General features: G+C 40.3%; 1 protein-coding gene across 1 annotated transcript in view; it reads right to left on the reverse strand.

Moving 5' to 3' along the window:
* The window catches only part of LOC126428342 (histone-lysine N-methyltransferase 2C-like), a 440767-nt gene that overhangs the window by 350942 nt on the left and 74860 nt on the right, over nucleotides 1-14965 (reverse strand). The window contains exons 15-21 of the mRNA XM_050090275.1: nucleotides 13463-13627; nucleotides 11454-11623; nucleotides 7769-7978; nucleotides 6935-7108; nucleotides 6393-6619; nucleotides 5945-6067; nucleotides 838-951 (exon numbers count right to left, since the gene is read on the reverse strand). Of these exons, the coding sequence (XP_049946232.1) occupies nucleotides 838-951; nucleotides 5945-6067; nucleotides 6393-6619; nucleotides 6935-7108; nucleotides 7769-7978; nucleotides 11454-11623; nucleotides 13463-13627 (1183 nt within the window). The remainder of the gene's footprint in view (nucleotides 1-837; nucleotides 952-5944; nucleotides 6068-6392; nucleotides 6620-6934; nucleotides 7109-7768; nucleotides 7979-11453; nucleotides 11624-13462; nucleotides 13628-14965) is intronic.

A 14965-nucleotide genomic window follows, 5' to 3' on the forward strand; every position in this document is an offset into this window, starting at 1 on the left:
CACTTCCTGGACATTGGTATAACCACAATCAATTTTTATTATTTTCATAAAATGTTCACCTAGGACCTGGTGACAGAACTATTTGTATCAGTGCTGTGTTAATAAACTATAGAACTGTGATATATTTATTGTGTTATTCTCGGTTATAACAAAAAGTAATGCTTCTTTAACCACCACTCGCAATATTTTCCCGTGACCTGTTCGAAATTAAACAGTTGTGGCTCTACACTCGTCGAAAGCAGTTTGTTGTTACAAAGTATTGCACAGTATTTGTCCTCGAGCCTTTGACACATTTTACCATCACTTGTATATGAACTGTATGTTGTTGTAAATGGGGCATTTTCTTTGCAACTAAAGTTCTATTTTGGTATTATTCTCTCATTTATGTTTTATTGCTGCAGTATTATTCTGCAGTAGTAGGCTAACATAAAATTCTTTGTTAGGTAAAGTATCTGTTCTTACCAACCAAAATTACAAACATTTAACTGCTAACTAAAGCAATAAAAATTCTAAATTCCCAGACTTTCCCCTGATGAAAAAATTCCCACGTTTTATCTGGATTTTCCAGTTGTCCCGAGGCACGTACACCCTGAAAAAGCAATACGTATGACAAACACTACTTCATAGCACTTCTTATCACAGATTTTTTATCAAATGTCTCTCCGACGACTGGTCAAGTTAAAAATGAGCTTAACTTCTTTTGTATTCATGTAGCATGTCAACAATTTCATTTATTACACACAGGTACCTACATACAAAACAGTTAAGTGATTATAAAAATCCTAGCCTACTTGCAGACCGGTGCTTCAGACTAAACAGGCCGTACTCTGCCTTTACCTTGTCTGGCGACTTGCTGCCCGAATTATCTCCTTCATTGTCCCCCTTCTTGTCTTGCTTCTCTGTTTCACTTTCTTCTTTTGGTTTCAGTTCCTCTATAGCTTTTATTTCATCCTGAAAAAGACACATTGTAATTAAGGCAAGAATTACACAGAGAACAAAACATTTTGCAATAATTACATGAAACGTATTTGTAAACTAACAATAAATGATTTCATCTGTGCCCACAACAAGGGTAAGCCACTATTCGACGGACGACAAAACTTTGAGTTATGACTGGATTAAAATACATACTTATCATTAATTTTCTGGTTGTAGTATATCTTCCAAAGTAACTGATAATTGCCATTGCGGTCAGAACTGAACAGATTTCATTTTGTTGTTGTATAATAATAGTTTAGGAATATGAGAGGCCACATTACTGGCCAAAATTGGCTAACTCACTTAATTTAAATATCACTGAAAGCGTAACATCAAACAGAAACACTTCGTGGAAGTACAAGTTCCAACGAAAGGTCAGAAAATGTGTGTATTACATTCTGCAAACAGAATGCAGTCTTAGCACAAAAGGAAAAACAACTGCAGCAAATATTCATCAAGATGAGGATGAAATTGTCACGGCATAACAACAAATTAGGTAAGACAGATACAGAGAACCTTTGAAACAAATAAAAGGATATTATCACCAACAGCTCAGACAGTCGCCGTCTCAAAATGTGCAGAAATTTACCAGTCAGAAGAAAGATGACAAACAGCATACAAAGTGAGAAAAAGGGTGACTGACAGTACACATTTCGCTCTCACTGAAGACAGGAAACTTCTCATTTCAAAGTATAATCGAACAGATGAAAGAATGAATGAGTCGAGAGTTTTGTCTGTGGAGCATTAAGTTGTATAGAAGCGAAATACGGAAATAGTGTCAGCACAAAATTAATAGCTGTACTGTAACCGGAGAAAGTTGGGAATATCGTGGGACGACAGTATCACCTGACTCTACAGACTGTGGAACACCGAGGAACATTTTGACTACTAGGCAAAAAGATCAATCAGAGCTCAAGACAGGGCATTACGGACAGAGCACAAACTTGGGGAGGAAGGAAATTGACAGCATCCTTTTTGCAAGAAACACTCCAGCATTCATCTTGTACATGTAAGAGAAAGCATCGAGAACATAAAACCTTACAGCCTAATGTGAATTTGATCTTTGATCCTCCCAAACACGAACCCAGTGTTCGAACCACTGTTTTTGTGTGTGTGTGTGTGTGTGTGTGTGTGTGTGTGTGTGTGTGTGTGTGTGTGTGTGTGTTTAGCATAAAATGTCACATGTCACTTCACCAACTGCCAGTCATTGCAAGGTGAACACAGTTCAAGTTTTCCACTGTCATCTGCAACTAACTTCACTACTGACATTTTCCAAAGCTCTGGCTTTTTGAAGTGGTAAAAGCTTAGGGAGCATTGCAAATGGGGATCACTGATCAGCATGCTGACAGCATGAAGGGCAAGTTTAAAGAAGAAAGGCTTGCTCAGTTTTACAAGTTTTTTTTTCTATGTCTAGGTCAAAGACTTTGCACGAAAGTTCATTCTCTGCATTTTGCAATATCTGCTGGTGTGAAGAAACATTTTCTTTGCAGAAATTTACATAATCTAAATACAGAAGCAACAGGAGTGACACACATTTATAAGATATTTTGCTCATACAACATACCGACAGTGTGAGAAAATTATGGATTCTAAAGAGAAATATCACACATACCTCTCACAAAGTATACTAAACAATAATGAAGTGTATCTTACATTTTATCTGAATATTGTATTTGTGTAAAACAACAATAAATATCACTACAACTTTCTTCTTTAATCTCTGAGAAAATGTGTTTTCTGGCCCCCACTAAGATTCAAAACTCGATACGTGGCACTCGTGTTCTGGTAATTTGGAGATTCCCGGTTTAGAGGACACGGTACTCGCACACTTCCCCACTGCGTGCAAATGTTGCGTGATGGGATCATCACAGTTCATCACATTTGCCATTTCTCGAGTACAATGACGTTGATTATTGCTATTAAACGCTCTTCATCAAATCCCAAAGGTATTCCTGAATGTGGAGTGTCACTGATGTCAAAACTATCCTCCTCAAAACGAGACAACCATTATCTTGCCTCGCTCCATCCCGTACTGCTGTCACCCCACTATTGAGCTCAAACAGAAGTTGTTGTGGTGGTCTTCTGTCCTGAGACTGGTTTGATGCAGCTCTCCATGCTACTCTATCCTGTGCAAGCTGCTTCATCTCCCAGTACTTACTGCAACCTACATCCTTCTGAATCTGCTTGGTATATTCATCTCTTTGTCTCCCTCTACTATTTTTACCCTGCACGCTGCCCTCCAATACTAAATTGGTGATCCCTTGATGCCTCAGAACATGTCCTACCAACCGATCCCTTCTTCTAGTCAAGTTGTGCCACAAACTCCTCTTCTCCCCAATTCTATTCAATACCTCCTCATTAGTTATGTGATCTACCCATCCAATCTTCAGCATTGTTCTGTAGCACCACATTTCGAAAGCTTCTATTCTCTTCTTGTCCAAACAATTTATCGTCCATGTTTCACTTCCATACAAATACTTTCAGAAACGACTTCCTGACACTTAAATCTATACTCGATGTTAACAAATTTCTCTTCTTCAGAAACGCTTTCCTTCCCATTGCCAGTCTACATTTTATATCCTCTCTACTTCGACCATCATCAGTTATTTTGCTCCCCAAATAGCAAAACTCCTTTACTACTCTCATTTCCTAATCTAATACCCTCAACATCACCCGACTTAATTCGACTACATTCCATTATCCTCGTTTTGCTTTTGTTGATGTTCATCTTATATCCTCCTTTCAATACACTATCCATTCCGTTCAACTGCTCTTCCAAGTCCTTTGCTGTCTCTGACAGAATTAAAATGTCATTGGTGAACCTCAAAGTTTTTATTTCTTCTCCATGGACTTTAATACCTACTCCGAATTTTTCTTTTGTTTCCTTTACTGCTTGCTCAATATACAGATTGAATAACTTCGGGGAGAGGCTACAACCCTGTCTCACTCCCTTCCCAACCACTGCTTCCCTTTCATGCCCCTCAACTCTTGTAACTGCCATTTGGTTTCTATACAAATTGTAAATAGCCTTTCGCTCCCTATATTTTATCCCTGCCACCTTCAGAATCTGAAAGAGAATATTCCAATCAACATTGTCAAAAGCTTCCTCTAAGTCTACAAATGCTAGAAATGTAGGTTTGCCTTTCCTTAATCTAGCTTCTAAGATAAGTCACAGGGTCAGTATTGCCTCATGTGTTCCAATATTTCTACAAAATCCAAACTGATCTTCCCCAAGATCTGCTTCTACTAGTTTTTCTATTCGTCTGTAAAGAATTCGTGTTAGTATTTTGCAGCCGTGACTTATTAAACTGATAGTTCGGTAATTTTCACATCTGTCAACACCTGCTTTCTTTGGGATTGGATTTATTATATTCTTCTTGAAGTCTGAGGGAATTTCGCCTGTCTCATACATCTTGCTCACCAGACGGTAGAGTTTTGTCAGGACTGGCTCTCCCAAGGCCGTCAGTAGTTCGAATGGAATGTTGTCTACTCCCGGGGCCTTGTTTCGACTCAGGTCTTTCAGTGCTCTGTCAAACTCTTTACGCAGTTTCAGATCTCCCATTTCATCTTCATCTACATCCTCTTCCATTTCCATAGTATTGTCCTCAAGTACATCGCCCTTATATAGACCCTCTATATACCCCTTCCACCTTTCTGCTTTCCCTTCTTTGCTTAGAACTGGGTTTCCATCTGAGCTCTTGATATTCATACAAGTGGTTCTCTTATCTCCAAAGGTCTCTTTAATTTTCCTGTAGGCAGTATCTATCTTACCCCTAGTGAGATAAGCCTCTACATCCTTACATTTATCCTCTAGCCATCCCTGCTTAACCATTTTGCACTTCCTGTTGATCTCATTTTTGAGACGTTTGTATTCCTTTTTGCCTGCTTCATTTACTACATTTTTATATTTTCTCCTTTCATCAATTAAATTCAATATTTCCTCTGTTACCCAAGGATTTCTACTAGCCCTCGTCTTTTTACCTACTTGATCCTCGGCTGCCTTCACTACTTCATCCCTCAAAGCTACCCATTCTTCTTCTACTGTATTTCTTTCCCCCATTCCTGCCATTTGTTCCCTTATGCTCTCCCTGAAACTCTCTACAACAAACAGAAGAGTATGTCAGAAAAGGTTTGATTTCTCCACTTGGCCCTCCATTTTCTAGCATCTACAGCTCCCTCACTATCTCCAAATGACAATATGTAAATTAAAATAGCAACAGTGCACTACAAATTAAAAATGACAATCGATAAATAAATACCTACCAACTGGACTACCAACACGCAAAACAAAAATTCTACAAAATTACACACCATCCCAAATAATTTTTGAAAAAGTCTGCATACAAAGGGATAATACTCAAATCAAAAATGACTCGAGGTTTGTATCTCACAACACGCAACTTAAAAAATGTGGTGGCAACAGAAACTTATTTTTTTATACTGCATCTCATGCAAGAAACTTACGTGAGACTCTGCAGATTTTATTCAACTGTGTGGCAGTGGGTGGAGGACAGAGGGGTATACTATTTCATACTTTTAAGTGTAAGTCAGTGTCTATCTCAAAGTTATTATCATCTGTTTTTCAAGATGTAACATTCAAAATATAACTGACAGAGTGATGATAAAAATGTACCATATTAAGCCAACTGCAGATTGGCAAAGGCCAAAAATGCATCTTGGCAAAAATAAATGTAAATAAAAAGTGGTCTGCTGCTATATTTCTTTATATAATGTAACTAACACTTATTTTCTACAGTTACGAAAAAGGCAATGGCCATTCGAAGGAGGAGGAGGAGGAGGGCATATTAGTTTTTAATATGTAAGTTCATTAGAAAAAACAAAAGGGGAGGCAAAAGGAAGTATCCAGTGATTCACGTCGAGCAAGGTTCCGAAACCGACCCCCTCCTCTCGAACGTGAATCCTGAGGCTCAGCAACAGCAGATAATGTTCAGCCTCGGTGAGTTACCTGCGATAGCTGTATAATCTTGTCCTCGCCAACATTAGGTGTCGCTGACTCTCCTTCAGAGTCACTGCTACCGATTTCTTTCTCCTTTGTTGTGTCCAAGAGCTCCCGTCCAAAAAATGCCTCCTGTGCAGAGAAGAAACAAGACGGTGAGTTTTATAGCCACTGCTGCTGCTCCTTCACTCTCACTCTCTCTCTGTCTCTCTCTCTCTCTCTCTCACACACACACACACACACACACACACACACACACACACACACACACAGAGACAGAAAATTGAGTGAAATTGGGAAAAAATGGAAAATAAACACAAGTACACAGGCAGAAGTGGAATTTAAATGGTAAAAAAGAGAGGAATGAAAGATGTGTAAGACAAACCACAAGGGAAGAGACCAGCACAACTGCAGGTGCCTCTCTACTACAGACCGAGACCCGTCTTTGGCACCTCACCTGCAGGTACGAAGGGTAGCACTCCATGAGGCGGTTGCGGGGCCTCCTCCGATTCGGTTTGCGGCGGGGCTTCGTGCCGTCCTCGGTGCCGTGGCCGTGGACGGCGGCTCCTCCCCCGATCGTCTCACCGGTAGAGCAGGCGGCACTCCCCACACCGTCTGCCCCGACCCCGCCCTCTTCATCCTTGTACCGGGTGCCGCGGAGGCGGACGACGAAGCCTCCGATACCTGCAAAAGCGACCCGTCTGTGGAACTCTCCTCTTCGAAAAGAGTAGTCGTGACAACCGCCCCAGGCCGACCGTTTTCGTACGGACGGTGTGAGCTATCGGATCGCGTTCGAACATTTGTTGTTTAAAAGTACCGTTATTTTCACTGCCATTTATTAAAAATAGTCCAAATCGCTAATTTTTACCAGAACAGAACTAGTTTTAACTACTATTCTTCTAGCATTACACCACTCAAAAAATGTTTAGGTCATAAAGTGTAAAGGAACAATAGATTCTTCATAAAGGAAAAACTTTTTACGAGCACAAATCCACATACCGAGCTTCTGCAGGTTGCGCTGCCTCTTCCTGCGCAAAATCATGACACCGCTGTCCGTCGTGTAGACCGTGAAGCCCTCCGGCGGCTCGGCAGGGCCGCCGTCCTCCCCGGCGTGCCACACCATGCCCTCCCTATACTCGATGGCCGGCTCCACTTTCACAATCGGCTGCTCGTCTGGAAAACAGTTTCACCGACTGTAAGACAACTGAAACCACAAAGCGGCTCTGACGGTTTTCACAATGCCGTTCTCGCAGAAATAATCGACTCTGTCACAATCGAAACACAGACTATTACGAAATGCTCTACTGTTGAAGCAAATGAATTTGCACTCCCCAATTGCCGTCTCCTAAATCTCGCACACCCCGACCGGATCTACGTAATGCGATGCATCGAAAACAATCACTTTCCACTCTGTATACTACTCCCACTCTCTCGACATATTACCAGATGTAGTATTTCTTTTACTAGTCAACAGTGTGTCAACTTGGTTTCTTACAATTTTTTGATAACCTGTAGTAACTGCTTCCGTCTATACTTTCTGCGTTATTAAGTGTAAGATATCATATACAGCACCCTATACCGTAAGAAGAATTAATTTCAATGGTTAAAATTGTTTACACCGCAGAAAATCAACTAATGACACAATGGAATGTTTAGAATTTATTTAAAGCAATCAAATACTTTTTTTTGCCTGTTTTACACCTGTCAGCAACTGTACTGTATGGAACAAATCTAGATATATGTAACAATATATTTTTTTTACATCATAAAATTCAAAATACGTGCCTCACAGTTGGTAGTACACAAAGCTGAGACACAGACCGAGCAGCTTACCTCGACTGCCTCCCGCGACGACGGACTCTATCGTAGCCATTATGCCGGCCTCCTTGTCGGCCTTCGTCGACAGCTTTCGTGAATACCTCTTCTTCCGTGGGACGATCTGCTGCTCCATGGTCAGTGACTTGATCTGGTGCAACCCCACTTCCGAAAGGCAGACACCGTCCACATAGAACTGTGCCTGCGATCCGACCTTCGGTGGTAGTTCTGCAATGGACATTACCACTTCGGGATGAATAAAAATTCAAAACCTCTTTCTCATTGTCTGCCTTAATTAATCTCCTAAACAGAATTGTATATTAAAAACAGTAGCAGATCAACAATTACACAGAGGCAATTATCACCAAAATCACTGTCTCTGCTGCTTCTCTGTTGTTTCTTCTGGTTATCCTGGCAGATGCCTACTTTTTCACAAATTTTGGACATGCCCACTTTTCACTCACAGTCAACTGGGTATGTTTACATAACCAAATGCCCTATCTGACAATGAATTATGACCTTCATTTGTGGAGGCACAATATTATGTAAGCAATTCTTTATATTTTTAGCAATAGCTCACTTCTTCTCCTACCTGTAAATAGTCAAACACCTCAAAAATGAAAGTTGGCTGGTACTGGGGACAAATAAACATTCAGCCCGTGTAGGTATCTGAGAGGAGTCTGTTCACATCTCATTGAAAAAATAGCAGTCTGGATGCTGCTATAGAGCTGCAAGAATAAGACAGTCATAAACATTGTTCAAAACAATGAAACCATCTGAGTATAACAAATAACTGATCACAGAATGGGAACAAATCTCGAGAGTAAAGTTCTCATCTTGCACACCGCAATTGAGCTTTGTGACAGTTGACCGAGTGCCGTGAGGTGTGACTGTGCTGTACAGAACAAATCTGAATACGTGTAAAGATTTTTGTATTTTGTTACATCATAAAATTAAAAATTTATGAGCAATGCCTGTGAGTGGTTGAAACAATACAACTAACCCTCCTGTGCACTGTTTTTATTTGTCAGGAAATTCCACTCTGATTTAATCTGAAACAATTAATTCTTGCAGTTTCGGCCATTCTTCATTTTGGAACACAAACAGGTTATTTATTTCTGTGAGGTACTGAGATGTCTGCTACTTCTACAGGCAAGAACGTAGGTATAAGGCGGTGTCAACGGTCATCAGAAATGTAGTATAAGTGTATCAAACACAGTACATTAGAATTTAATCACCACAGAATGACATGTTCGTTCGAGGTTACGGATAATGTTCCGCTCTTAACAAGGTCAACTCGGCAGAAGGACGAGGTCGAGAAAGGAATCGGGAGAGGTCTCGTCTACAGAACTGCCGAGCATTTGTCTGTAAAGAACCACAAAAATTGATTCTCCCAAAACAGTCTTGGGGCAGGTGGCCCACTGTCCAGAATGACAGACATGACGACTACCTGCTCACAAACAGCCAAGAAAGGTGGCAGGGAAGAAAGCTTAGGGTTTAGCGTGCCATCAACTATGAGGTCGTTAGAGGCAGAACGTGAGCTCAAGGTCAGTAAGGGGAAGAAATTGGCCGTGTCCTTTCCGACAGACTGCCGCAGGATTTACCTCGAGTGGTCTCGGAAAACCGCAAGAAACCTAAACTTCGACAGCCGGACGTGGGTTTTGACTGCTGCCCAGTGTTCTACCACTGAGGTACCTCACTCCGTCGTTGCCGAGAAGACGTTACGATGTATTAAGTAGTTTAGGTCCTCAGCCTCTGTGTAGATGTCAAACACAGTAATTGCCACTTACAACTGCTACCAGTATTAATTAGATTATTCAACTAAAATGTATCCTGCAACAGAAAAGGAACGTCAGAAATTTTACAAGCTGGTCGAACTCCATTAAATTTTGAGTATGTTAAAAAGGATGTTGCAGGCTGCCAACTCAGTATACCAATCATCCAATACTTCTGACATACACGATTTACTTTTCAGAATATTGACACAGAAAGAAAAGATTTATTACCCACTTGCCAATTTGAACATTTGACGCGCACAGCGTACAAAAATGAGTGTACGGATGAATCAGTAATGTTTTGAATTGAGTATATCTACATATATACTCTGTGAACCACTGTGAAGTGCATGACGGAGGGTACATCCCACTCGACCAGCTATTAGGGCTTTTTCCCATTCCATTCACATATGGAGTATGGGAAGAGTGATTATTTACAAGCCTCTGTGCATGCTGACATTAATCTAATCTTGTCCTAACAATTCTCTCAGGAACAGGTTGTAGTACTCGTATACTCCTGGTTGTTGAAACTTTGTAGACTTTCACGACACAGTTTCCGTCCATCCTCGAGAGTCTGCAAGTTCAATTCTTTCAACATCTCCGTGACAGTCTCCTGTGGGTCAAACCAACCTGTGACCACTTGTGCTGCCCTTCTCTGGATATATTCAATATCCTATTCTAGTCATATTTGGAGTGTGTCCCACACACCGAGCAATATTTTAGCATGGCCCACGATTTCTAAGCAATCTGCTCTACAGACTGCCTGCATTTCCCAGGTATCATACCAATAAACCAAAGTCTACCCGCCTTACCCATGACTGAGCTCGTGTGAGTATTCCATTTCGTGTCCCTACTAAGTTTTACACAGAGGTAATTTGTATGAGTTTAGTCACAAATTTCGCCTGATACCTTGTACAATGGGACGTACCCTCTGCCATGCACTTCACGGTGGTTCGTAGAGTACACACGTATATGTAGACCACCGTACTTTTGATAAGATTAGGAGTAACATCTGTTTCTAACTTCCTTCCTTCCTTCCTTCCAACAAACAAACATTAATTACAGAAATCTTCTAAACCAACAAGGTTCCAATACAAATTTTCACCCTATAGCAGAGTGTGTGCCGATTTGAAACTTCTCAGTAGATCAAAACAGTTTTAATCTACTGGAAACTTTCAAAACAAAGTGGTTTAAAGTTAATAATATGATAGTCTTACAAGACTTTTAAATTATGCTGAAAACCAGCCAAAGTATACAGTTCCATTGATGACTGGATTCTTCCACCATCTATTGGAGGAAAAACTTCATATTTATGTGTGAAAAGCCGTTTATTAGTAATCAGTTATAGGATTATCAGGTCATTGTTAGGTAATGACTGATCACGACACTTGGAAAGTCGTGAACAACAATTCTGTACAGGTGTTAATATTTTTCTTTAGTTTACAAGGTTTAGTTTCTAGCACTTACATGTCACTGTGCACACTACTCAGTTGTTCACTAATGATGGCCAGATGATTTGAAAACTGGTCACTGATAACCAAATATGGGTGGACCAAGTGCCGTATCTGCAAAGTAGGAAAAGATATATTGCTACTTACCGTAAAGAAAACATGTTACGTCTCACAGACAGGCACAATTAAAAGACGCTTACAACTCGGGCCCGAGTTGTCGTAGTTGGTGGTCATTTGTGTTACTTCTCTATGGTAAGTAACAATCTGTCTTTTCCTACATTTTTGATATTTCTACGTGGAGTTTCCACTGTTTGAAACTCTGTCGCCTTCACTTTTCACCCTTAAATATGAATAATTCCTGGCTTATGCCTATTCATTAACACAATTCCTAGGTAAAATGTTTTGCCCCACCCATATTTTTACAGCTCGCCCTACAATCGTCCTCCACTGCCACACCAGCTCGAATTACAAACACACCCGGACTCTTGCAGACTGGTGGCGGAGGCCTGGGGGCGAGGTTGGACGAGGGCAGTAGGTGCGGGGGCGGCTCGTCGCGCGGCCGGCACATCAGGCACGTGTAGCCCTCCTCCGAACACCGCTCCGCTTCCGACTCTGTCTTGATCTGGTCGCAGGCACAGTGCAGCCACCTGTTCGTAAAAATGGAAGACTTATTAAAGACAGTACCTTGCAAAAGAGTCAAACTACCTACACAAGATAAATTGAGGTTACAAGAGAAATACAGCAAACCACACAAGGCAGTACAGACCCTACGACTAATCTTAAGAGTTAAGGTGAATTAGAGGCAAACCTACATTTATAGCTTTTTCAAATTTAGAAATCTACTGCAGACACTGTCAACTGAAATACAGCCTCCATAATTTTGAAGTTACTGAGGATAAAACACAGGGAGCGGTAAGTTATCTACAGCTTGTACAGAAACCAGACTGCAGGACACGAAGGAGAGGCGGTGGCTGAGAAAGGAATAACACAGGATTGTAGGCTACCACCCATAGTATCTGGTATGTATAGTGAGCTACCAGTAAAAGAAATGAGATATTTGGCAACTGAATTAATGTTAAGGGAGACGAAATACAAACTTTCAATTTACAGATGACACTGGAAATTCTGTCAGGAAGTGCAAAGACTTAGAAGATCCGTTGAACGCAAAGGACAGTGTCTCAAAGACAGACCGCAAAATAGCTTACGAAGGATTAAAAATGTAGATCGGCAATAGCGAGAACAGCATTTCTGAAAAAGAGAATCGTGTTATCGTCAAATATAAATTTAGGTGTTAGGAAGCCTTTTCTGAAAGTACACGTACGGATTGTAATGTTATACGAATGTGAAATGTGGACATAAAGCAGTAGAGAGGAGAACTGAAAAGAAGTGTTTGAAATGTGGTGTTACAGAAAAATGCTACAGATTAGATGGGTAGATAAAATAACTGATGAGGAGGTACTGAATCAAACTAGGGAGAAAAGAAATTTACGACTAAAGGAAGGGACCAGTTGACACGGCACTTTCTGAGGCATAAAGGGATAGTCAGTTTGGTAATGGAGGTAAGTGTAAGTGGGGAGAGAACAAGACTCAATTACAGCAAGTAGGTTCCAGCAGATGTAGGTCGCAACAGTTGTGCTGAGATGAAAAGGTTTGCACAGAATACATCGGTTTGTGGAGATGAATCGAACCAATCTTCAGATTGAAGATCACGACAACATTAAAAACAGCAGCAACAAGAAAAATTATAATGGTTACTTTGGAAGTAATGTGCTGCAACAGAAAAGTATCTGCTTGTAACGTCATTTCTGAGGTCGTTACACCGTCACCGATAATATATTTCTAGGCGCACCGCAACACCGACACTTACACTTTTTGCACAATACATCAAAAGCGGCGAGAGGAACAGGTGATCCCACTGTTCAGTATCAGAAGTCTGTAAACAGCAATTACATCGTATCATTAACTATATCCGGGCATTATTTATAGTGAAAGTGACAGCTATTCTCCTAGACAACCTATTCCCCAAACATTGCTACTCTTTAGAAAGACTATTCCCTACACATTTTCAAATTAACTGGTCCTACGGTTGACACGATCTTAAATTTAGTGGTGGCTTCCCAACTTTGCTTCACTTGAAACCTACACCCTCAATTATTACATTTTTGATAACTGCCTACTGAAATACAAATGTCCAGAAATTTCATACACAACAAAACAGATATGGAGGTTAACGAGTCTGAGGGCCCAACATTCAAATTTCTTAAAATCTCCCTAAGCATCTGTTCCATCACAATTTAAGAAAATGCTAAGGCATCTAGCATTTCAGAGAATGCCAGCACTGGAAAATAAATGTACCACAAGCGGAGCGGTAGATGGACTTCAATCTCACTCGAATGTGAAGTGTTAGACCAATCAGACAACTTTTTTTTATCAGTTAGGAAGGTACAAGAGTGTACATTTTGCTGAGGAGTGAAGCTTCACCTTACCTCTCACACTGCACACACTGTATAATGAGGTCTCCTTCGCAATAGGCGTCGCTGCACGCCGGGCAAGTATTCATCGAGGCGCAGGGACCGCACTCCGTGAAGCTCTTTTGCCAGGTGCAGTTGAATCCGGGGTCGTTGCTGCCACACACGGTGCACACGGCACACCTGATGACAGCGAGGAGTAATGTATACACCGACGGCCGATACTAAAGCAAAATACTCTAAAGAAGAAATGGTAGAAATTATTAGCACAGTCCAAACACAATTCGTGACTATTTACATTGGTGAGTTTATTGGGCATTGTATTGGGAAATTGTGCAGCACTTTTATCTCAAAACAAATATGTACATTTGTACTTTTCTCCCCTCAATTTAAAAAAAAAAAAAGAATTTGAACAGCTGAACGTTATCACGATATGTCACAATTCCTTTTGCTGTCTCGAGTCACCCACGCGACGGTTGTTTTGCTGCAACAGACACTAGCCTATCTTGTGCCAGTCTTTCTGTACCAGTATAACTACTGAAACCTTGCTTTGCAACGGAAGTTAAAGAAGGGCCATTCGAATACTGTCGATTTTGAGGGTCCTGTAACTCTTATTGTTAAAAACAGAACCCTTAAAAGACCAAATTGTCAAATAGATAAAATTTATCGAAAGAAGCAAACTAATTTCGTGAAGTTTTTAATACACGAAGCAAAACCTGTAAATCCGTATAACCTAGCCGAGTAAATTGTCTGTATTCGTATTATGCCACTTAATTCTGTCACTAACATTAACTTCCAGAAATACTTCTGTCATCGATGTAAAGAAACTAACAGCACTGTTCCTCAGTGTACTACAAAACTAACAGCACTAAATATTGGTTCTTCGGTGTACTAAGCCGTGACAATCACGTCACTAAGGTAAACATCAGATCTACTATGTTCAACCTGCTCCTTTAACTTTAAATTACAACTTTTTCTTGATAAAAGTTTATGCATTGCAACAATTTACCCTCGAGTTACCTGTTATAACCTCAGGAAAATTCGTCTAGCAGTTTTGAAGACTAGCACATTCAGACAGACACGACAGCTTTACAGTTTTGTTACTGGTGTAGATACGTAATCCTTGTTTTCTCACCTTCTATTATATACAATTTTAATATATCTATCACATTTACTGCAGTTTTCAGAACCACTTGAAAGTGGCCTAATGTTAGGTATACTGTTGTACTTGTCTTTGTAACAATTATTGGTTTCAACCAATTTAACAAGTCTTATTCATTTTAACAGCTGTACAAACATTCAACATTTGAATGAAGCTAATAATTATTATAAAGATAAAAGTGACAACAGGCTGCAATAGAAGGCTATTACAACATGTGGAACTACTACTGGTTTTTTATTATGGGGACTCTAGTTTAAGCTTTAATTACAAGACAACCAATAGCCCTATCACAAAATGAGTTACACCAATATTTTACCTCTTTTATTCTGTCTGAGGCTATACGGAGCAATTTGGTTGTA

Source organism: Schistocerca serialis, chromosome 12 (genome assembly GCF_023864345.2).
Source record: "Schistocerca serialis cubense isolate TAMUIC-IGC-003099 chromosome 12, iqSchSeri2.2, whole genome shotgun sequence".
In the NCBI taxonomy this organism is placed as follows: Eukaryota; Metazoa; Arthropoda; class Insecta; order Orthoptera; family Acrididae; genus Schistocerca; species Schistocerca serialis.